At 34.4% G+C, this 23,910-nt stretch overlaps 4 protein-coding genes across 7 annotated transcripts; all 4 read left to right on the top strand.

Moving 5' to 3' along the window:
• Nucleotides 1-2,265: 2,265 nt before the first annotated feature.
• On the top strand, nt 2,266-5,077 carry LOC110822132 (Subtilase family protein). The gene has a single exon (XM_022052148.2). It carries the CDS (start codon nt 2,417-2,419, stop codon nt 4,772-4,774), a length of 2,358 nt encoding a protein of 785 aa, XP_021907840.2. The 5' UTR covers nt 2,266-2,416; the 3' UTR covers nt 4,775-5,077.
• A 6,147-nt stretch (nt 5,078-11,224) lies between these two features.
• On the top strand, nt 11,225-14,486 carry LOC110822141 (ethylene-responsive transcription factor RAP2-12). Of its 4 annotated transcripts, none has more exons than XM_088218356.1 (3): nt 11,225-11,659; nt 13,201-14,121; nt 14,229-14,486. In XM_088218356.1, exons 1-2 carry the CDS (start codon nt 11,350-11,352, stop codon nt 14,076-14,078), a joined length of 1,188 nt encoding a protein of 395 aa, XP_088074482.1. In that variant the 5' UTR covers nt 11,225-11,349; the 3' UTR covers nt 14,079-14,121; nt 14,229-14,486. The 4 variants fall into 4 exon arrangements, with proteins under 4 accessions (XP_088074482.1, XP_088074483.1, XP_088074484.1 ...); XM_088218357.1 differs by having other exon boundaries at nt 14,213-14,486; XM_088218358.1 differs by having other exon boundaries at nt 13,201-14,125.
• A 149-nt stretch (nt 14,487-14,635) lies between these two features.
• On the top strand, nt 14,636-16,367 carry LOC110822150 (uncharacterized). The gene is made up of 3 exons (XM_022052169.2): nt 14,636-16,027; nt 16,112-16,216; nt 16,296-16,367. Exons 1-3 carry the CDS (start codon nt 15,521-15,523, stop codon nt 16,359-16,361), a joined length of 678 nt encoding a protein of 225 aa, XP_021907861.1. The 5' UTR covers nt 14,636-15,520; the 3' UTR covers nt 16,362-16,367.
• A 2,053-nt stretch (nt 16,368-18,420) lies between these two features.
• GLIP5 (GDSL-motif lipase 5) lies at nt 18,421-20,695 on the top strand. The gene is made up of 5 exons (XM_088218355.1): nt 18,421-18,819; nt 18,943-19,064; nt 19,636-19,866; nt 19,946-20,210; nt 20,286-20,695. The coding sequence occupies exons 1-5, from the start codon at nt 18,564-18,566 to the stop codon at nt 20,534-20,536; spliced, it is 1,125 nt and encodes a 374-aa protein (XP_088074481.1). The 5' UTR covers nt 18,421-18,563; the 3' UTR covers nt 20,537-20,695.
• Nucleotides 20,696-23,910: the final 3,215 nt, after the last annotated feature.

Raw genomic sequence — 23,910 nt, 5'->3', positions numbered from 1 at the left:
GACAAACAGTAATAAATAACCAGTTCCGGCTCCATTAGTGACTTGTAATTAATTATGGATATTTTGTAAACTGCACAAATACCGTATTATTATTAATTAAACTTCAATTCCATAACAAGGAATAAGGTAAGGGATTCTTATCCGAACGTTAAACTCTTGGCTGCGCCTATTGGCGGTCCTAGAATTTCTTGAATTTTTATTCGATGATTAAAACACGCTCCAAGTACCTAAATATACCCCAAAAAGCCTAAAATCAATGTTAGAAATCCTTTTTAGCCAATTTTAGAATTCCGGCACGGCGGATCCTCTGTGCTCCAGCAACGGCACTACCACCTGCAGCGGCGGTTTGCTTCAGGTTTTTGGTTTTCGGCCGATTTTGTACCCATCCCTGCGAAAAAATACGTTAAGAGGCCTCAGTTGGCCAAAAAAAGTCGAAAAATTGAAGCTTACCGTTGGTAGAGTTTTTTGGTGCAACGGCTCTGCCGACTCACCTTCGCGGTTGGGTGTTTTACTTCGGTCAACCTGTAGAGAAAGGAATGGTAATTACAATGGTAGAAAAAATTACACGAAACGGAAATCAGAAAGAGCCTCATCAGAGGCAATTTTTACTTTTTTCGGCGGCAGCAGCGCCGGGCTTTGCCCGCAATGTTCGGTTCATCTGTCGGTCATTTTGCTCTGATTTGGCTATGAAGGTGTTCAAAATTGAATTTCAAGTGAATAAAATTTTTTTTACCTCTTTTGGAGGTTAAAAGTGGCTCCGACGCAACGACAAGCAGTGGTCGACTCCCTTTCCGGCAACTGGCTCTTCTTCTCCGGTGGGGGGTCTGGCAGATAGGATTAGGGTTTGGTGTGAAACTGGTTATTTATATCCGTTTTTTTTAATATGGACCATCCATCGCATTTGATCTGAACCGTCCAATCGCCTTTAAATAGGAAGTAGATTTGCACTGTCCGATCGTATTTTAAAGGGATAACGAATCTGTACCGTCCGATCGCAGGTACGTGGATCGCCAACATGGCTCCCTGGGTGGCATTGCGTCAGCGTGCCTTGCCACGCGATGCGCTCTAGTTCGTCGGTGGCTGTTGATTGGGCGTCATACGTGTCACATTTTTCTTTTTACGTTTTAACTCTCAGTTTTCGATTTTTCTTTCAAAAATATATCTAGAACCCAAAATTTCACCTTTTTTTTTCTAACATTATTTTCAATTCCATCATTCACATATTTTTATTTTATTTTTATATTAAATAATAAATTCAAAAACTAAAAAATTATATTTATACATTAATTTTAATATAATTAAAATAAATTAAGGATATTACAACACAAGTTTTAAATGACAATGACTTAAACACCCACTTAATTGATAGCTTTTTTTAATCCTCTAAAGATGATTAATGCGATATAAATTTAAAAAATAGTTAACTTAAAATAAACAAATCAAAATGCTCATAAAATATTTGAAAATAGAGTGTTAAATATTGTAAAATTATTGAAAAAAATTAAAATTTCATGATCATCTGAATCTTAATTTATGATAAAAAAAAATTTAAATTTTAATTCTTATATTAATTAAAATTCATATCATGAAGGATAATAAAATTAAAATTTTTATAAGAAAACAAAAGTTATAAAAGACAAAATTTAATATCATAATCTTTTTAGACTCTTCTAATATTATAAATTAAAATTGCAAGAATGTTCCAAATTTTTTAGTTTACAAAAATTGCGTATTTTGTTGTAATCCCCACATGTCTCCTGACTTATTATTATTATTTTTTAATTTTAATTAGACAGCAAAGTTTACCATGTCTGGATCTTGACACATGTAAGCATCAAATTATATTTATACTTCATTCTAAATTATTATTAAAAAAAATATTTGTGATATTGTAAATTAATTACATATCAAGGACCATATTTCTATTAAAAATGGTGAGAATAGACGATTAAATTATAGAAGTGTTATTAAAAAATTATGTTAAAAAATAAAAAATTAATATTATCAACTTAATTAAGATAGAAAATCCTTTTTTAATTAAATTATTTGTACTTTTACTTTTTTTTATGTTAACGTAAATTTCAATATTAAATTGTAGCTGATGCAATTAATTTTTATTGAATATGTCGAATTTATCAATTTTTAAATGTATTATTGTTTAATAAAAATTTATAATATTTAATTTACTAAATTCGATAATTTAACCTACTTGGTTTAAATTCCTTTAATTATTTTAAATCCCATACACCATCCCTTTCAAAAATCCACAAACAAGACCCAACCCATCTCCATCATCCTCTTCTCTGCCACACTGTACACTGTACCCACTTCCATCTTCCACCACACACTCACCCCCTTCTCTTTAAACTCCCTCGCTCTCACCTCCCATCCAAATTTACTTCTTCTTCCCCTTCAAATGGCTCTGCTTCTCTTCTGGGTTTTCGCTATTCTCTCTTCTTCTTCCCCCTCTTCTTCTTCTTCCGCCAACGACGAAAAGATCCTTACCTTCATCGTCACAGTTCAGCACGATGCAAAGCCCACCATTTTCCCTACTCACAAGCACTGGTACGAGTCCTCTCTCGCTTCACTTCAACCTACATCCACCTCTTCTTCATCTTCCTCACCACCCACCCGCATCATCCACACTTACGACACCGTTTTCCATGGCTTCTCCGCCCGCCTCTCCGCCCAAGAAGCGCAGAAGCTCCGAGACCTCCCCCACATCATCGCTGTCATCCCAGAGCAAGTCCGGCGCCTACACACAACGCGCTCCCCCCAGTTCCTCGGCTTGAAGACCACCGACAACGCCGGTCTCCTCAAGGAATCTGACTTCGGGTCGGATCTCGTCATCGCGGTTATCGACACGGGTATCTGGCCCGAGAGACAGAGCTTCAATGACCGGGACCTTGGTCCAATACCCGCTAAATGGAAAGGCCAATGCATAAGCACTAAAGATTTCCCCTTAACTTCCTGCAACAAAAAGCTTATTGGTGCGAGATTTTTCTGCAATGGCTACGAGGCGACGAACGGGAAGATGAACGAGACAACAGAGTATCGCTCCCCTCGTGATTCCGACGGCCACGGCACCCATACCGCTTCTATCGCCGCCGGAAGGTACGTCTTTCCTGCCTCAACTCTTGGATACGCTCGCGGTGTCGCAGCCGGAATGGCCCCGAAAGCCCGACTCGCGGCTTACAAGGTGTGCTGGAATTCCGGCTGCTACGACTCTGATATTTTAGCCGCTTTTGACGCCGCCGTCGCCGACGGCGTCGATGTTATTTCCTTGAGTGTGGGTGGAGTTGTGGTGCCGTATTACTTAGACGCCATTGCGATTGGCGCTTTCGGAGCCATTGATCGCGGGATTTTCGTTTCTTCCTCCGGTGGCAATGGCGGACCCGGTGGGTTAACAGTGACGAACATTGCGCCTTGGATGACGACAGTTGGTGCTGGGACCATCGATAGGGATTTTCCCGCCGATGTTAAACTTGGAAACGGCAAGATCATACCGGGTGTAAGTATATACGGAGGACCCGGGTTAACTCCGGGTCGGTTGTACCCGTTGGTTTACGCAGGAAGCGAAGGTGGCGGTGATGGCTACTCGTCATCTCTATGCCTGGAAGGTTCTTTAGATCCCAAATTCGTGAAAGGGAAAATAGTTTTGTGTGATAGGGGAATCAATTCAAGAGCTGCAAAAGGCGATGTGGTGAAGAAAGCCGGAGGGGTCGGGATGATTTTAGCGAATGGGGTTTTTGATGGTGAGGGTTTAGTTGCAGACTGCCATGTCTTGCCGGCTACGGCGGTGGGAGCTTCCGGTGGTGATGAGATAAGAAAATACATAACAGTAGCTTCGAAATCCCGATCACCACCTGCTGCAACGATAATATTCAAAGGAACCCGATTGAAGATCCGACCCGCTCCGGTTGTAGTTTCCTTCTCCGCCCGAGGACCTAACCCTGAAACTCCTGAGATTCTAAAACCAGACGTGATAGCTCCTGGATTGAATATTCTTGCTGCTTGGCCTGATAAAGTTGGTCCATCAGGAGTTCCGACTGATAAACGAAGAACAGAGTTCAATATTCTTTCCGGTACTTCCATGGCGTGTCCTCATGTTTCAGGCCTTGCTGCTCTGTTAAAAGCAGCTCACCCAGAATGGAGCCCGGCGGCGATCCGATCTGCCCTAATGACAACTGCTTATACAGTTGATAACAGAGGGGAAACCATGATTGATGAGTCTACTGGAAATGCTTCAACTGTGATGGATTTCGGAGCGGGTCATGTTCACCCTACAAAAGCTATGGATCCTGGTTTAATCTATGATATAACTTCGTATGATTATATTGACTTCTTATGCAATTCAAATTACACCATTAACAACATTCAAGTTATAACCAGAAGGAAAGCAGATTGTAATGGGGCTAAGAGGGCTGGCCATGTTGGAAACTTGAATTACCCTTCATTGTCAGCTGTGTTTCAGCAGTATGGCAGGGAGAAGATGTCGACTCATTTTATCCGGCAAGTGACAAATGTTGGGGACCCGCATTCAGCCTATAATGTCACCATTAGAGCTCCAAGAGGGACCCTTGTGACAGTCAAGCCAGAAAGGCTTGCATTTAGGAGGGTTGGCCAGAAGCTGAATTTCCTTGTTAGGGTTGAAGCCACAGCCGTTAAGCTCGCACCCGGAGCTTCGAGTGTTCATAGTGGTTCGATCGAATGGACAGATGGGAAACACATTGTGAATAGTCCGTTGGTGGTTACCATGCAGCAACCTCTGTAAGATAAGTGTAAAAGTTTTGGGTTTTGGTTTTTCCATCTTTTTAAATTTTGGGTTCCTCGTTATATAGGACTACAAGCTATATATCTCTTGATATGTGATGATCATCTCTATATGTATAAGTAGAGAATATGTTGATGTTGATGTTGATGTTGATGTTGGGGATGAGGTTTTCTATATCAGAAACCCCAGTAATGGAGTTGTCTTGTATTATATTTTATGGTTAATTTGATTAAGGAAAGGAAGGAAAAATGTTGTATGTTTTGTTGTATGAAGAATGAAGAATACGTTTCTTTTTTGCAGAAATTTTGTTGTGGGTTGAGAAGATGGACCAAGGATAATGGAGAAATTTTCTCATTCTTATGTTGAATTTGTGGGTTAATCTTGATTTGTTGAACTATCAACTTAAACTTGACTTGTTTAGTGGGGTGTAATCTTGTACTAAGTGCCAGACGCTGAAGCTTCTATATTTGAAAAGTGCTTTGCTACCAAATAGCTTCCGACTAAAAATGTTTAACAACATTTTTAAATTTACAGTGGAAGATACAGTCATAGCCAAAAAGCAAACCTAAAAGAGTCTTTGGTTGGGATCTTGGCATCAAAGACAAAATGGTAAATGACAAGGAATAAGACAGAGAAAATCAGATGGGGCAACTTTATGCTACCAATAATGGTGTGTGTTGATTTTTGTTTGTTTTGTATCTTCTGGACATGCATTATTGATTATCCCTCCGTGGGATGCAAGTGTGTTTATCCCCAATATATATATATATATATGAACTGATAAAATCTAATTTAACCCAAAATTAGACATGTTGATTGGCTCAAGCATAATACAGATAGATTGGTCTTTAACGAGTCTGGTGGGGTTACTACTAGTGTTCTCATTTGTGACAATCATGGGCGCTGAGTTACAGGTTTCATGTGCAATCCTGGTCATAACCGTCTAATGGTTATTGCTGAGTTTGTTGCTAATGCAGGGTCGTCGAAATTCATTAGCTTATTATCGCTCAAATCCTCTAGTGTCATTGTAAGATTGATCAGTTTGTCTCTATGATTGACAAACTAGATGAGGGATCTTCTCCATTGCGATTGGGAGATGTGTATTTCTCATATTTTCTGAGAGGCAAACTTGTGCATTGATCATCTCGCTAGAAGGGCACAACACATTACCGAGAGCACTGTCAACCTATCTCAAGCTTCGAACTATCTAATTTAATCATGTGAACAACTAACTTAATCATGGGAGTTCGCAACATTGATTATTGATGGTGAGGCTGGAAAAGTTAATTAGATGAAGAAATAGAAGCTTAATTGGTAGAAATGGAGTTAGATTTCTGTGGCGTTCATCAAGGCATGATTGCTCCGCATATATATTACTTTACAGCGACGATCCCAAGCAGCCAAACAGGAACGCGGTTTCTTTATCTGTTCTCTTGGGTCATGACTCGTCGTCTTTCCTTTTTTTTTTTTTGTTGCATGGAAAATTCTCTGGCCTCACAATGCCATGATTGTATCTATTAAACATAGAAAAAGAATGGCACTACTTAAAAAACTTTTCCAATCTAAAGATTATGATCAAACATAATAGGCATAGATGGGTGTGTGTGTGTATACATATACATATTATTTATGCGCATATAGGTCTAGAGCTCTTAATTCGCCTACTAATCCCCCAAGAGCACATGAAAATTTTTAATTTTTAATTTTTAATTGGTTTGTTTCACATTTATATGTAATTTAATTATTTATTAGTTAGATAGTACGTCTACATTAATCGTAATATAATAGAAACTCTAAATATTGATAAAATACAGGAGAACAATTCACTTAATCGTATAATTTCTCTGTAGAAAATACAACCTTAACTTTTTAAGTATGTCATTATTTTTTCCACCTTTATTTGAGGTTCAAAAGTAAATAAATATTATATGTTATACTTCAAAAAAATGTTATTTTTATTAAAAGAATAATATTTAAATTACATTCAAATGATTATATGCCAAATTGTTTTGGGCCTTATCGATTAGTTTATGAGAAATTGGGCCCAAGATAAAATAATAATGGACTCAAAAACGATTATTTTGGCCTACCCAACTCCACTAACTACTAAGTACTGAATACATGGAAATTATTTTTTAATTAAAAAGTTGTGCATAAATTTATAGAATTATTCTCCTAATTTAAATATAATAATAATTACAAAAATATTTCATAATTAGGAATATATTAATTAACCGTAGTAAGTTAATTTCATAATTACCTTAAACGACATTATACTATCACACACTTACCTAACATGGGTGTTGCCGTATTGCTAATTTTGTTAAAAATACAATTATAAATTAGACTTTTGTAATTAAGCAACATAAGTTTTTTTTTGTATATATTAACTTTGGTTTAATTTTAACCATGTTAGTGATTCCATATATATATATTTTTTTTAAAATTTTTGGTTGATTAACTGAGATTTACCAATGAATCATGTTCTTAAATATAATTTATTTTGAATCTATTCACAAGTAATTTGCCATTTTCTTTCCTAATTCTAGCAAATGTCAATTGAAGAGTATATTGTTCTAAATTATTCAAATTTGTATACAAAATATAAAATAAAAAGTCGAAACTCACTATTCAATCTGAAATAAAGTCAAAATAGCTATACGTTAAAAACCCATTAATTCCAAAGACCTTTTTGTGGTAAGTGAGTCATTTGGGAATCCTAGCACATGTGCATTATTATTTTTAATACCCCTATTGCTTAATTTTTACAATCAATCAATATTAATTCATTATTATTTATAATTATAATATATTAATTATAAAAAATAAAAAATATATATACACACACACACATAATGGGTTTAGATTAGATTTTGAAATATTAATTCTATAAAAATTCAAATTTTAATATAAAAAAAAAATTATATTAAATTAGATTCAAATATATCAGATTAAACGAATCGGGATGTAAACTATCATTCTTAACCTTACTCCAAAGAGCAGTAAAATTATAAAAAATAATAATTAAGGATGTAAGACTGATTAATTAATAGTGAAGATGGGAAATCGAAATTGGTTAGATGATAATCAATCCACGAAATGCATAGTACACAGACACGACAGGGTCATGGTCTAATAATTTATGTACGTTTTGTCATGTATTGCACGAAACAGTTACATGTACATATACACCCTGCATATGCACCATCCCTTTCATCATCGTTCTGAAATTTGCATATGGAATATACTACCTACATTTATTGCAATTTAACAGAAAAAAAATAAAATTTACATCTTGAAATCAATACTATATTTTATTTTAAGCCATCAATTTTTCATCACCATCTCATTTCTGTATATGAATTCAACTATACATACACACACACACACACACACACACATATATATATATACGTACTGCAGTTCCCCCCAGTTGGCTCTGAAATTTACATTTTTCAGTACAATCAATGCTCAACTCATTAAGAGATTGTAAATTTGAAGTGGAATGATAAATTAAATTTTATATTGTTATGTTGTTTGATAGGGAACAGGGCCGCCTGCGACTGGGACCATTTTAATTTATACTGGGCCCACAAGTATAATAGTACATCAGATGATACCAGCCGTCTGATCGGTCAGCCTGTCAACCCTTCAAATGATGAGCATAGTATTGCAGTCCAGTCCACTTGCCACACAAAACAAAATTATATGATAAAATAAAAAAAAATAGTGTGACGCGTGGCCAGCACGAGCCGTACCTACATCAAAACAGCCATCTCGGAATCATATTGGGTGAATTGACGTTGATTATGTTGACTTTTCAGGCAGAGAAATTCAAAAAAAAAAAAAATAATAATAATAATAATAATGTATTTGGCGATTCAAGATTTGACCAGACCGTAATGAATTTGTTGTCAAGTAAAATAACAACTTCTTGGTAATTGATTAAAAAAAAAAAAGATGTTTAGGATAAACCCAATTTAATTAATATTTAGTATGTAACATATTGGTTGACGAATTGGAATTTCTAAAATTAAAAGTTAGGTTAAATACTTTATTCGTAACCCATTTGCAATTACTTATTAAATTTGATTATTATAATTTCAAATTGGAAGGGGAAAAAAAAAGAAAAATATGCTCACCCAATTACCCACTAGCCAATTGAGAATCATCAATATCAATTTATTAGTTATTTATTTAAATAATTAATTACCATTTCTATGTAATTTATTTTCATTTTATTTTGCAAACTCTGAAATTCCACGTTTACCTCCGTCTGCGTGTGGGTCCCATTTCTCTACTAACTTTATCTTCTTAATTTTGTCGCCTTGTGAATTTTGAGCGTATTATTATATTTATGCCAGATTTGAGTGCATGAACCTGTTTTTTACCTCACCGTTTTTCCAGATTATTATTGGCCTTTCCGCTGATAATTACCGCAGTAAATGATTTTCCAAGATTCCTGAAGCCTATTCTACTTTCCTCTTCCGGACTTCTAGAAGTCTAGAACCAGAATTTCAATGCCATGTATTTTTGTCAAAATTACAAATTTAGTGTCGAGTTAGATTCGGATTTACTAATTTATTACTAATATAAATATATTTATATTAATTTGAGTTTAAATAATTTGTAAGTTTAATACTGTCTACAGAATTTAAACTCACCATGAACCTGTCCAGGTGCCATTCTTGTTTATAACTAATATTATTTTGTGCGCTCAATTTCATGTCTGACTGAGACCAAAATTATGTACGTGTGTATACAAACAATAAATTAATTATTTTCTATAAGTTGAAATAATAAATTATTAAAATTAAATAATTTATTTTAAAACAAAAAAATAAAAAAAAAAATAGTTATAATAAATTTTATATTCTGAAAGTTTGGGATTCATAATTTTTGTGTACGGTATAAAAATTTTTAAATAAAAAAAAAAAAAAAAAAAAAAAAAGGGAAATTTTCTGTCACCTTATATGTAAAGCACGTGGTTGATGCATTGCCGTGCCAGAAAGGAAATATATTGTATATCATCATAAATGTACTTAATTGAAATTAAATATTGTCGACCAATAAAATTATGCCGGTAAAACATGTAAATTGTCACCCAATAACAAAAAAAAATTAGGTAAGAATTTTTCTCAACCTCAATTAAAAGAATTTAGTCACCATTTATTTATTTTTTTTTTCAAAAAATATAACCCAACTGAATTTAATGATTAATATATTTAATTTTATATTTTCAAACAAATCTAATTTTGTAATTTTAAAATATAACACAAATATTTTAATTACATCATTGGCATTTAATATATGAAGCAATTTATTAATTTTAAGAAGAAAAAGAGAAATGTGGGGTAAGGGTGGGTGTGACTTTTTTTAATTATTATTAGTAGCTTGAATTAGTAATTCGAGGAGGGAGGGGGAGGCATTCGTATGAATTCAAGACAAGTTATGTTATTCAAATCAACTCACCTTTCTTTTTTTAGTCAAAGATGGTAAACAAACCCACTTGGAAAATTATTATCAAATTTATAATTGGTTAAATTAATAGTATTTTAGAGATCATAATAATTGAAACTTCAAAGTTTTGGTTAAGAACTGTAGTCCTCGAATACTCTCAATAATAGAATCATACATAGTGGAAATTTGTAATCTTATTTAGACTTTTATATATATATATATAATATTTATTTGTCGGGGAATGTGATCATTTTATTAATGTATAATTTCTCATTAAAAAATTTATTTTCTAAACTAGCCATTATGATACGTATACATTAATTATAACAAATATTTTTGATAAAGATATACGAAAACACACAATATTTTATAAAAAGAATGCCACCCATGCAAATGAATAATTCCTTCTTATAAATGTAAATTAATTCAAAGCAACATTTTCAAAATTTGTGTTGAGTGTTTAATTTTATTTTCTAAAATTTTAAGGTTATAGTAAATAATGAATTATATATTCTTAGTTTCCAATATGCTATATTTTCACCCAAAAAAAATTACCATGCAAAATTAAATTTACTGTAGTGAATTACCAATGTAAATAAATTATTTTAATATAATATCTCCTATATTAAGGTTGCTAGATTTTATCATTAATATAATAAATCAAAGAATATCTTAAGTAGATTTTATTTACGTATTTTAAGGATTTACTGATGTAATAAATCTTGTATTTAATGCGGTATTAAGTTAATAAATTAGAATTATTGGAGTAAATTATTAAAATTAGATTTTTTTTTTAATTTAAAAAAAATTATAATTAGTAATCAAGGGGGAGTGTGTTCTCCAAGCAAAAAAAAATCAGATTTACATCTAATCCTAAAAAAGTCATTTAATAAAAATCCGAATCCAAAAGGGTAAAATGGTCAAATCATGTCCAAAAATCATTTTAAAAAAAAAAATCCCCAACTACCCCCCTATAATAAACCCTCTCATGTTTTATCAGCTTCAGCACCTAAAACAAAACAATACAAAAGCAAGAAAATTTGTCATTTCACCACCCAACTCAAACTTTCGTTTCCCTTACACCCTCGTCTTCTACCTTCTGCCATTAGTAAGCCATGTGTGGAGGTGCTATAATCTCCGATTTCATACCCACCGCTACTACTCGGTCGTGCAAGTTGACCGCCGACTACTTATGGCCCGATCTGAACAGGAATAGGAAGTCTAAGAAGAGCTCCAAGAGGTCTGAGGTTGTCGACTTGGACGATGACTTCGAGGCTGATTTCCAGGGCTTCAAGGACGACGAATCCGATATTGACGTCGACGAAGATCTCGACGATATTGATGCTGTCTTCTCTGATATTAAGCCCTTTGCCTTCTCTGCAACTCCTCTTCCCCGCAAAACCACAGCCTCTGCTCTCTCCAATGGTAACCACTTTTCCTCTCTCTTTTAATATGTATAATTGTTTACATGTAGCTTATGCTAATTAGATGGTTTAATGGTTTTATTTTGTGGATGATTCTTTCTGTCTTTTCTCGTGTATGTTAATGTTCTGCGATTTTGTGGGGGGTTTAACAAGTTTTTCACTGAATTTTTTTTTTCGCAAAAATGTTTTTTGAGGGAGTGGAATTTTGTTGATTATAGGCGAAGCTCCTTCGTTTTGGCGGCTTCGTTGCATTTTTGACCGTTTGGCGCGGAAATCATTTCCGATCATGCTTACTTGAATGTGTAATTAGGTTCTTTTTATTTTGCTTTATGACTTTTTTGAGCCATGAAAGGATTTTTTTTCCTTCCGATTTTCATATTGGGTTGAGGGGGTTCTGCTTAATTTCTCCTGGGTAAATTTTTTTTAGGTGGTTTGACCGAAAATTTTCTATTTTTTGTGATCAGTTTTTGGGGAAATTATGCTTTAACAGTTTTGCTTTTGGTCTTTTACTCTAGCAGTTTGGTTTTAAAAGGATCAGAATTTGGCTTAATACGATGAATGGTAATTCTTTTGGAAATGCTTCGGCCTTCAGAACATTAATCTGGGACTTTTCATCTGTAATTAATGATTAACATAACAGAAAATTTTGATTTTTAACTTCAGTCCAGGTTTTTCTGTTGCTTCTTTTCTTCCTTGGGTTTAGATCCTGGAACTGCTGTAATTACACTGTCGTTCCCCCAAATTTCCCCATTTATTTTCGTGTTTCTCATTATTTTCCCAAAATCTGAAATTCCCTTTAGCTTCTCTGTTTATTTCCTTGAAAAACTGTTTGGAGACATACAACAAAGAAGGTTGACTATTTAGATCTAAACATGTGAAAAATAACTCTACCTAGATTTAATCGCACGGTTTATTATTTTTTGATGACCTCCCGAGTTACCATTTTCAGTATGTTTTATTTTTTGTAGGTTCCTTTCGTGGGATTTTGAATTGATTCTTCTTTTGAAGTTAATTGTGATGGATTGTTTTACTGCCTGTATAGTGGGTATTTCAAAATGTAATCGCCATCAACTTTGAAGTTGGCATTTTGTTATGGTGAGTCTGTAATTGGTTTTGCTGCAGGGCTAACTGCCAATATTTGGCTCTTGGTTGTAGATTGGTTTGTTGATCGCCCTTTTGAGAATGCTTCTATTGGCGATCTATAAATTCTTTGAGCTATCACCATCAGTTTGCATATTTTCCCCTCTTAATTTTAAGTTTAGAGTCTCTTTGTGAATTTGGTTAATGATCGATATCTATCTGGATTGGTTGCTTATGCTTTATTTTTCATCTTATAACTAGAGTTATTTGAATCATGGTAGAATTCTCGTGGATGGATAGTTTTAGTAGATGGTTAAGACAAGTGAATCGTTTCCTCTTCCCAGCCAAGTCTGCAGATGCTTGTGAAAATGCTTAATTGGTTACCCTGACACTTGTAACATCATTTATTTTTGTCTATGTTAACTTCATTCTTATATCTTCCTCCTTTGCATTTGATTTTAGGATCAAAGCCTGTGAAAGCTGTGGAATTCAATGGGCTGGCAGAGAAATCTGCAAAAAGAAAGAGGAAGAACCAATACAGGGGAATCAGGCAACGCCCTTGGGGCAAATGGGCTGCTGAAATCCGTGACCCAAGGAAGGGGGTCAGGGTCTGGTTAGGTACTTTTAACACTGCTGAAGAAGCTGCAAGAGCTTATGATGCTGAGGCACGGAGAATTCGTGGCAAGAAAGCCAAGGTGAACTTCCCAGATGAATCTCCACGTGCGTCTCCAAAGCGTGCCGTGAACTCAATGAAACCAGTTGCCAAGGCAATCCTGAATTCAGCACAGCCAAATCTGAGTCAGAATGTTAATTACTTCAACAACCTTGGTCAGGATTACTACAATACAATGGTTTTTGTTGATGAGAAACCACAAATGAATCAGTTTGCATCAATGAATTCATTTCCTGCAAGTGGAAATGCTGGAGTTAAACCCTTTGTCCCTAGTGACAACACCCATATGTACTTCAGTTCTGACCAAGGGAGTAACTCGTTTGGGTGTTCTGAATTTGGCTGGGGAGATCAGGCCACAAAGACTCCTGAAATCTCCTCTGTTCTTTTGGATCAACCTCAGTTTGTGGAGGATTGTAACCCAGAGAAGAAGTTGAAGTGTAGTTCTGAAACTATGGTGCCTGTTCAAGGCAATGCCAACAAGTCTCTGTCTGAGGAGCTGCTAGCTTTTGACAATCAAATGAAGTACTTACAAGTGCCTCATCTTGACTCGAACTGGGATTCATCTCTTGATGCTTTCCTTAACGGCGATGCGCCTCAGGATGCTGGGAACTCAATGGACCTTTGGGCCTTTGATGACCTTCCTTCTCTGGTTGGGGGAGTCTTTTGAGCAAGTCATCCCCTATTTACCAGTTCTTGTAAATAAGGCTAATGTTAGTGAGTTTCTTCTTGCCGTATACTTCCTTTTTTGGTTTGTTAGCATTTTCATCTACATTGTTTCTTCTCTTATCATGTTTACTTTAGGTTCTGATTGTTCCAGGAATTGCTGTTTTCTTCCTTTAATGAAGATGGAGTTGAAACAGTGGAAGTTGCTTAAGCCATGTGTTGTGTCGTCAGGAGCTTTAAATAGAAGGCGAGTATATAGGTACCATTAGGTTCTTTTTATTTTTGGGTTTTGTAGACATTGATGAATTTGAAACTTGGATTAATGACTGTATGGATGACTTAAATGTGTGACTTGTGATGGAATACTAAAACTAGATGATGGAATGTTTAATTTTGCTGCTTGTTCCTCCAATCATGGTCATTCTAATTTTCTTTCAAACAGGAAGCCATTAATTCTTTATGGGATGTGCTCTGCTGTATATATATCCAAATGAGATGATAAGTTGTCTTTCTCGGAAGAAGCTTAGTGGTGATGAGAGTTATTTCTTCTTAACCGCTCATTTTTAAGCAGCTTCTTCGGGCTTATATTGATTTGTTGAACTTATTTGTTTGACTGATACCATGCCTATTGCCTGAGGATAGATTATAGATTATCACACAAGGGATTTGAAGGAGTGATGCTGTTAAGTTTTAACCATTTAAACCTACTCTTCCTGCAACTGTTTCTATACAAGAATTTCCACCACTAATCCCAAAATCTCACGGAGGAAAAGATTGCTTTTTATTTTTTGGTGGGTAGGTGGTGATGTAACTTAGAAACTACCTTCCACCAGAAATCACATTTTTCATTGATGGAATTATATAAGTTTCCATCATTAGATTTGCTTACACTTCATAAAAATCATGACTTTGCTTCTTCTGTAAGAAGGGCTTTTTAAAAGCAGTTTCAACCTTTCCATGTAAAGCAGTTTCTATTTCCTTCGTTATTCTCTTTTGTCAATAGCTATTTGAAAAAGTCATAAATATTATCTTAAAAAGATTACTCATTACTTAAGTTAATACTTGGTATGTTATTTCATATTTCGTAGAACTATTTTCTTGTGTGTTCCTATTTAAAAATTATTTTTGTTATATTATATTTAGTGTATGTATATCACTTAATTCATTAATGTATATATTTTTTACTAAAAAAAATCTCTAAAAAGAAAAAGGGAAGGGAAAATTATTTTAAGAATTCTAGTCTCTAGAAAAGGGTTCCCCTGTTACTCAACATTATCAAACAAGGACAGGGATTTGCAGGAAATTTATTCCTTTTGGCGTGCACAGCTCTTGGGAAGGTATTGAAGTCACTTCAAGAAAGGAATAAGAGGAGTAAAAAAATTTACTTGTATTCCTTCTCCTAATCTCTTAAAAATTGTTTAATTACAATCATGAAGAAGACTCTCCATGGGTGCACCATGTTCATGCTCTTTCAAAACTTGTTCTTGCTTTCTCCTCATCTTGATTTTCCTCACTTTCACAACTTCATTGTTCTTCATCTTCTTCTTGAAGCCTCAAAAGCCTGTTTTCACTCTACAGACCATAACAGTAGATTACTATAAGCTGCATGTTCATTCCAATTCAACCCTCTTCATTTCATCTCTTTTGTCTTTGACCCTAAATGCTCAAAATCCTAATAAGGTTGCCTTAAGGTTTAGCGCTTCTCGCCTCTACTTGTACCACGAACAACTTCCCTTATTAGGGGTTATTCAAGTCCCAGCATTATATCAACCTGCTCAAAGTAATGACACAAGTCTGCTAACACGGGTTTTGTTTCGTTGTGTTGATGTTACCCGGGTTATTGCCGGAGGCTCAATACAAGATCGTTCGAGTAAGAAGGTTGTTCAAATGAAAATGCTTGGTGATATCAGAGTGCATGTGCTGTTTTTCCATTTAACCCTGCCAACAATTAAGGTTTGTCACCCACCTGTTCTTGATTAATTTCAAAGGCTAGCTTATTAACATGCGGGTTTCGTTCCCTATTTATCTAATTTGCAGGTAGCCTTGGACTGTGACATAATTTTTGATTACACCCAGTTTTTTACTTTGATTAATAAGCTTCAAAATCAAGCCGTTTATGGTAGGAGACTTGATGATCACACTGTAAGTAAATATTATTTTTCTCTGACATTAAGAACCCATTAATTTGCAAACTTACTCTAATGATCAAACATTCTGCCAGGCATCTTCTTTTGCTGACTACTCCAGATTCTTGTCCAAGAATTGTACCTTAGCTCTCCATATATAAAGAAAATCAACTCAATAATGCCTCCTCTCATCAAATCAATCAATAGATGGATGAACTGTTATGTTTTATATTTTTCACAAGTCAATCAATCAATCAATCATCAAGGCCAAGTTGAACATAATTGTACTGGTGAGGAAACAAATCGAGCAAGTTTGACAGAGCACTACATGTGTTTTGGCGTATGCAAAACACTAGTCAATATTTGAATAGTAGAGAATTAGAGGTTCTCCAGCTTCGTTTATAGGAGGTATACACACCTGGATTACTTCTATTAGTAGTAAAAAATGGCATATGGTTTGAGATTTGAACCAAAACTCAACGTTATCGTCAATTTTATGAACATAATTTGTTCGAGAGTTAAAATTTTTAAGGTTATGCATCAAGTAAAAAAATGGGTTGGGCAACCAAAGAATGAATTCTTAGCTTTGTAATAAATGATTTCATATCAAAGTAAAAAATTAAAAATAAAAACAATATATGATTGCCGACACAATAATCTTCTTATACTAAAGGCTCGAGTAGGGGTTACTTTCTAGCAAACCAAACACGACCAGTCATCATCAAGTTAGGGAAAATTACACTTAGAACAGTTTTGTGCTTCTCGAAAACTCTCTCTTTTGGAATTAATCATTCCTATTGGTAACGCTAATCAATTAATTAATACAAATCTCAATCGCCTAATTTTTCTTTTTTAGGTTGGATTATTTGTAGGTGTGTGTTTTTCAGCTCTTTTTCTCAAACATACAACACAAGTAATTCCAGATTTTATTAAAAACAAATTAATCAACAGTTTTCACGAGATTATACAGTTCGAGTATATTTAGATTTTGTCCTCCATATATATATATATATGTGTGTATGTGTGTATTTCTGCCATTTTTTAAAACTAATAGTCAAACTGTTTTTTTTTTTTGCAATAAATAATTTTTATAAAATAATAAAAAAAAATTTAGGACGCAACAATCCCATATAATGCAATTTGTTGGAATAATTTATTTTTTAAATTCTTAGATTTATAATAACTAAACACATAATATCGTACTAAATTAATGAGAAATGTAAATGTAAGCGTACCTGCATCCATCGCAGAAGAATTATTCGCGTTCGGCGGTAGAATTTTTTGAATCAACAAGGTGCCTAAAAATTAATTTTTACAATTCTCATTTCGCCAGTCATTAAATAAAAATATTACAAAAATAGTATATGCACATTATAAACTCATACTTAAACCCGATGCACTAAGACTCAATACTATTTAACAATATTTAATTACTTTTAAACAAGTCCATTAAATTAATAGCCTGATACGCATATTAAGGATCACATTAAATTCATATGTTAGAAAAAATCTAACACAATTAACTAATATAAAAACACGACTTAATCACCATAAACCAACAACATTAATAATCTAAATCCTAAGCTCCATTTGATGTAGAAATAATAATTATTTTTAATCCGTTGTAATTATTTCGATAAAGGCAATATAATCGCTACTAATGTTTCTTTTATTCAAAAATATAATAAATTAGTTGAAATTTATATTAATTTGGTAATCATAACTCCATTAATAAACTAACGAATTAAATTACCGATTTAACTGAATCTAAGATTAAAATCTGACTACCATGAGTACAAAATATATTTAGAAATTAGTAAATTCTAAAACTCACTGAAATTCAAATTTATAATATTTAAATAAAACATAAAAGTTATAACTATTAAACAGAGGAAACACGGTTTAATATCTTAGCATATTTTTTTTTTTATGCAGATAAGTATATTATTCAGAAATAGAAGGAGAAACTTCAATACCCAGTTTTCTTCTTGTTCACATAATCAAGAACATGTTTCATGCTGGTAATATACAATTTGAAGAATAATGAGCCAAACAAGACTTTTAAATCCCCTCAGCTTTGACTTTAAATTGTCGATCTCTATCTCCTTTGTCTTTTTTCAGTTATTTGAATCTAGTTAATAATATATATGTATATACGTACACACAAGAGTCCATTTAATAATATATATATTAATGGTTTCCTCTGGTTCAACAACGTTGAGTCATTTTCATGACAAAATAGACACAGATGACAGCACATATATACATATATACAAACACATATATGGCCAGTTTTATCCTCTATATCTATACGTACGAGTTGCCTTGGATAGTAAATTAAGGCTGCTGAAACAGAAGGAAGAATGAATTCTGCCTTGTTGAGTTTGTATTTTCATGTAATTATCTTCTTGATCCATCCAATAAGTTGCAGCAAAGATGAAGTTCATAACAAGGTTGCTGGTTTATTCATCTTCGGAGACTCCATTTTAGATGCCGGCAACAATAATTATATCAACACTACAACTCTTGACCAAGCAAACTTCTTCCCCTACGGAAGAACATTCTTCAGGTTCCCCACCGGAAGATTCTCCGATGGCCGTTTGATATCTGATTTTATTGGTGAGAAACTATTTTTTTTTACTTGGGCTTTCTTGTTACAAGTTAACCAGTGTATTCTCTCTATAAATATGTATGTATATATAGTATGATCACGACCTTTGTTTTACGTATATATGTGTGTAGCTGAATATGCAAAGCTGCCATTGATCCCACCTTTTCTACGACCGGGCAATCACCAATATGAATATGGAGTGAACTTTGCATCTGGGGGGGCAGGTGCTCTTGTTGAAACCTTTAATGGACAAGTATGTATTCGATACGTGTGTCTATATATATATATATATGTATAGATATTAAATGGGTCATTTTTTTTTTTATTATATATGGATTCTTATTATTATATATTTTTAATTTTAATTTGTTTCTATATCATTAATTACTGTTCCGACATTTTATTTTTTTTAGTGAAAATATATTCATTTTATAAATTAAATAATAGAATTTATTACTGATAACGTATATAAATACAGTTGGATTTGAAGTCAAAATCAGAAAAAGTATCCAATCGGATGACCTTCAGCTAGTAGTCATGAAGTGTTGCAGGTTAGGAGGGAGTAGTGCTAGATGGTGTTGACCTAAATCTTGTAAGCTTAAATTGAGACAATTTTCATTTTATTTATGCGGGTGGATGCACCTAACTTCATGGGTCCACTAGATTTTTCAAGTGATATGTCAGACATCAACTCAGTAAATGCTATTAATTTGAGTCCACACATGAAGTTTACTTGGGCTTTTCTCTTTTTCTTGCATACATACAAAAACGTACAACATATATGGTTGATTATATTGTAGTTAACAGCTTGTTTAAATTAACAGGTGATTAATCTTAAAGAACAGTTGACATTCTACAAAAAGGTGGAGAGATTATTGAGAGAAAAGCTAGGGAATAATGAAGCTGAGATGAGACTTTCAAGAGCTGTGTACATGTTGAGTATTGGGAACAATGATTACTTAAGCCCTTTCTTGATCAATTCCACTATCCTTTCCTCCTTCTCCAACTCTCAATATGTTTCTATGGTGATTGGCAACTTGTCAACTGTTATCAAAGTAATCAAAATCGATTCTTACCCATTTTTCCTCCCCTAATATAATCTTCTGGGTCTTAATTTTTCTTGGGTTATGGCAGGAAATTTACGAAGTAGGAGGAAGAAAATTTGCATTCCTCAACTCCCCAGAATTGGGTTGTCTTCCTGGTATGAGAATAATCAAACCAGAGATTAATAAAAATGGTAGAAGCTGCTTTCAACGAGTTTCAGCTCTAGCAAAGTTGCATAACAAAGCTCTATCAAACCTCCTTTCTCAACTCGAAAAACAATTAAATGGATTCAAATATTCTCTCTTTAATCTTCATGGCAGCCTCAGAGAAAGAAAGAATCATCCCTCCAAATATGGTATGCCAAATTTAACATGCAGTAATTTTTGCTTTTTCAATCGGAGTAAATGGGGTTGATTTTGTTGCTATGAAGGTTTCAAGGAAGGGAGGTCTGCATGCTGCGGAGCAGGGCGGTTCAGAGGAATCTACAGCTGCGGAGGAAAGAGACAGCCGGTGAAGGAGTATGGGTTATGTGACAGTCCGAACGACTACGTTTTTTGGGACTCTTACCATCCCACAGAAGCGGCTTATAGTCAACTTGCATATTCAATGTGGACTCAATCACCCAATTCCTCTCACATCATTGGGCCTTACAATCTGAAAACTCTCTTCCAAATTTTCTAACGGTGTTTAATGTCAAAGCCGACGACTCAAACTATATATATATATACACTATTAGATATTACCCAACTATAAGAAACTTAGGGGGGATGAATTTTTCTTTCACTTAAAAAATTTAGATTTAATCCAATTTAATCACTTTAATATATAATTTTATATCAAGTATACGAATAGTCTAATCACACTATATATACACAAACATATGCATATGAATCATTTATTATCACTTTTCTAGATATATTGTTGATGAAATCGGATTCTTTCACATTTATAAGAAAATTATTTAGAAGTTCTAGTCTTAAATTATAAAAAGATATTAAAAATAATAATTTATAAATTAAGAAAATTCTTTATCTTATTAAGACATTAAAAATACTAATTTATAAATAAAAGAGACTTTTTATTTTATCAGCAGTTAAAAAAAATAATTTATAAATTTTTAGCTTATGATTCATGAGTTAGAATTAATTATGATTTATGCAATAATAATTTTAAGAATAGTATTAATGTCTATATATACTCATGTACTTGAAATTTTTTTTACAACAATTACAAATTAAAAAATTAAATCTTTCTATTAATCTCTCATTTTTTGTAGAGACCCGACACTTAAAAGGAAATAAAGATATGAATTGAATACGAAAATAGAATAATAAAGTTAGAGTTTACATTTCTTATACAATAATTTAAAATACCTAATAAGATTACGAGAATTTTCATTCTAAAAGAACAAACAAAAATTAAAGAAAAACGAAAAGTAAACAACTGAGCATTATAGGACGACTTTCACTAACTTTTGAAGGAGTCCGGATGGTGAACTATTCACAACCCTCTTGTTGATCGGGATCTAGGTCTTGATCCTCTTGATCTGAAATAATTGATAAAAGGGTGAGCTACGCTAACTAAATAAAAATATCACAATACTCATCGATATAAAAATTGAAGGTTGGTAAAAATCATAAAAAATAACTAATGGAGCTATCGATTTAAGCAAATTTATTTATAATAAAAAATTATTTATTGCATATATTTACCATTTGCGAGATTTCTAAAATTGACCTATAGAGACAATAACCCAAATATCATTCCAATCTTATATTCAAGTTGTAACAGAAATTCAAAAGAAAATATATAATAATTTAAGTGCGGAAGCGAAATAAAAAGTTAAGGTTTACATTCCTTACATAATAACTTAAAAGTACTAAACATTATTACGAAACTCATTCTTTAAAAAAAAAACACGAAAAACCGAAATTCACCGGCAACGACGCTCTTCGGTGCAGCGGCTCCTCCGGCTCACGTGGCGGTTGAGTGTTTTGCTTCAGTTAACCTGTAGAGAAGAAAATGGTGATCACAATAGTGAAAAAATTATGCGAAACAGGAATTGGAAAGAGCCTCATTGGAGGCATTTTGTGAAATTACTCGTGGCAGCACTACCGGGCTTCGCCGGTATTTTTCGGCCAATTGGCTGGTCTTTTCACTCTGATTTAGCCATGTGTGAGCTTAAAATTGAATTTCGTGCAAAAGAAAAAGTTTTTACCTTTTTTGGCAGTCGGAAAGGGTTCTGGTGCGGCGACGGTCGGCTCCCTGGTGGTTGGGTCGTCTTCTCTAGTGAGAGGTTATGGCGGCTAGGGTTAGGGTTTGGTGCAGATGACGGTTATTTATGTCCATCCATTTTTTATCTAAGCTATCTATCGCGTTTGATATGGATTGTCCCATCGCAATTAAATGGAGAGTGAATCTGGACCGTTCATCGAGATCCAATATAGGCTCTCAATCGTAATTCACTCTAGGCCGTCCTGTAACGACCCCGGAAATATTAAAAAGAAATGAGTATTTAAATATATCGAATGCGGAAGCGAGATCAAAATTTTAGTTAACATCCCTTACACGAAAAACCAAAAACGTACTTAAAATATAAAAGATTAAACTAACTAAGAGAGGAACTCGAAAATAAGACTATGAGTATGACTACAGAGTCTCTAGGTATCCCCTTCGTCGTCCTCCTGCGGAACGGGCTCGGGAACCATGTCTTCCTGATCTGAAATGGTTAAATAAGGAGTGAGCTACACTAGCCCAGCAAGAACATCACGATATCTCACCGTCACGGAGGTAAAGGTGGGTAGAAAAACACAAAAAGACCAATGGAGCACAATTTACAATAAACTCGTTTATTAACATGAAAACCTTTACCATCCACTTACCTTGGTGGAATTTATGAAAACAATATGAGAAAAACAATAACATCATCATAATCATTGAATAATCTAAGCTGTAAAACATAACACTTATCACGCCTCTTGTAATTCAATCATTGTACAACATCTCCCTTTTTCTCATTTACCAGCCTACTAGTATCCGTGGGGGTCCATAGGGGTTCCGCTACCCGTTAACCTTTAACATTCATAATCAGTTTCCAGGGCCGTCCCCATACCCCGTCCGGTATGGGCGCCAAAACCATGAACCTCAATACCCCGTCCGGTATGAGGGTGAAACGGGCCGTCCCCATACCCCGTCCGGTATGGGCGCCAAAACCATAAACCTCAATACCCCGTCCGGTATGAGGGTGAAACGGGCCGTCCCCATACCCCGTCCGGTATGGGCGCCAAAACCATAAGATCTCCATACCCCGTCCGGCATGTGAGACCACAATCCCGGTAGGGTTCCCTACGGACCCGGTCCGTCCACCATCTCCCAGGATATCTAGTCAGGCTGACCCCCATAATACAATTATCAGTCTATACAATCTTTCATTTTCCTTTTCCTCAATCAACATCATCAATTCACTTTTAAACAAGCAAATCGTAATTCATACCAACAGACAACATACAATATCAGTTTTTTCAGTCATTCAACCCATAATTAATAAAAACAGTAATATACGCATTCGAAACTATAAAATGAACAATATTAAACCTCATACTGCATTTAAAGCTGTAAAACAGTGTAAAACAGACCAAATAACAGTAAATCATCAATCACACTAGACTCGGGCTCCATTAGCAACCTTAAGCAATTTCACACATGCGTTAATTCAAGAAATACCATTTTATCATTTTGAACTTTAATACCGTGATAGGAAATAGGGTGAGGGGTCCTTACTTGTTTTCGAGATCCGAATACGATTCACAGTGCGCCTGCAGGCTGTCCCTAATTTTCCCTGAATTTTTCTCGGGGAACTGAAACACACTAACAGTACCTGCACGTGTTCCAAAAAAATTCCAAATTAGGCCCAGGGCCTCTTTCGGCCCAAATCGCAACTCCGGCACGGCGGCTCCGCCGTGCTCCGGCGACGGCGCCGCCGCTGGCGGCGGCGAGTCGCCTCGGGTTGGCTGTTTTCGGCCGTTTTCGGCCGAATTCGGCCACACTCGCATTGG

Source organism: Carica papaya, chromosome 4, assembly GCF_054855325.1.
Source record: "Carica papaya isolate Zhongbai chromosome 4, ASM5485532v1, whole genome shotgun sequence".
NCBI lineage: Eukaryota > Viridiplantae > Streptophyta > Magnoliopsida > Brassicales > Caricaceae > Carica > Carica papaya.
Note: the sequence above shows the minus strand (reverse complement) of the source record. Positions and strands in the feature narration are given on the sequence as shown.

Coding starts and splice junctions, on each gene's coding strand:
- LOC110822132 (XM_022052148.2), top strand. CDS start 2,417: ATGGCTCTGCTTCTCTTCTGGGTTTTCGCTATTCTCTCTTCTTCTTCC.
- LOC110822141 (XM_088218356.1), top strand. CDS start 11,350: ATGTGTGGAGGTGCTATAATCTCCGATTTCATACCCACCGCTACTACT. Junction 11,660..13,200: donor AGCCTCTGCTCTCTCCAATG/GTAACCACTTTT, acceptor ATTTGATTTTAG/GATCAAAGCCTGTGAAAGCT.
- LOC110822150 (XM_022052169.2), top strand. CDS start 15,521: ATGGGTGCACCATGTTCATGCTCTTTCAAAACTTGTTCTTGCTTTCTC. Junction 16,028..16,111: donor TAACCCTGCCAACAATTAAG/GTTTGTCACCCA, acceptor TCTAATTTGCAG/GTAGCCTTGGACTGTGACAT. Junction 16,217..16,295: donor GGAGACTTGATGATCACACT/GTAAGTAAATAT, acceptor ACATTCTGCCAG/GCATCTTCTTTTGCTGACTA.
- GLIP5 (XM_088218355.1), top strand. CDS start 18,564: ATGAATTCTGCCTTGTTGAGTTTGTATTTTCATGTAATTATCTTCTTG. Junction 19,065..19,635: donor TTGAAACCTTTAATGGACAA/GTATGTATTCGA, acceptor TTAAATTAACAG/GTGATTAATCTTAAAGAACA. Junction 20,211..20,285: donor GAATCATCCCTCCAAATATG/GTATGCCAAATT, acceptor GTTGCTATGAAG/GTTTCAAGGAAGGGAGGTCT.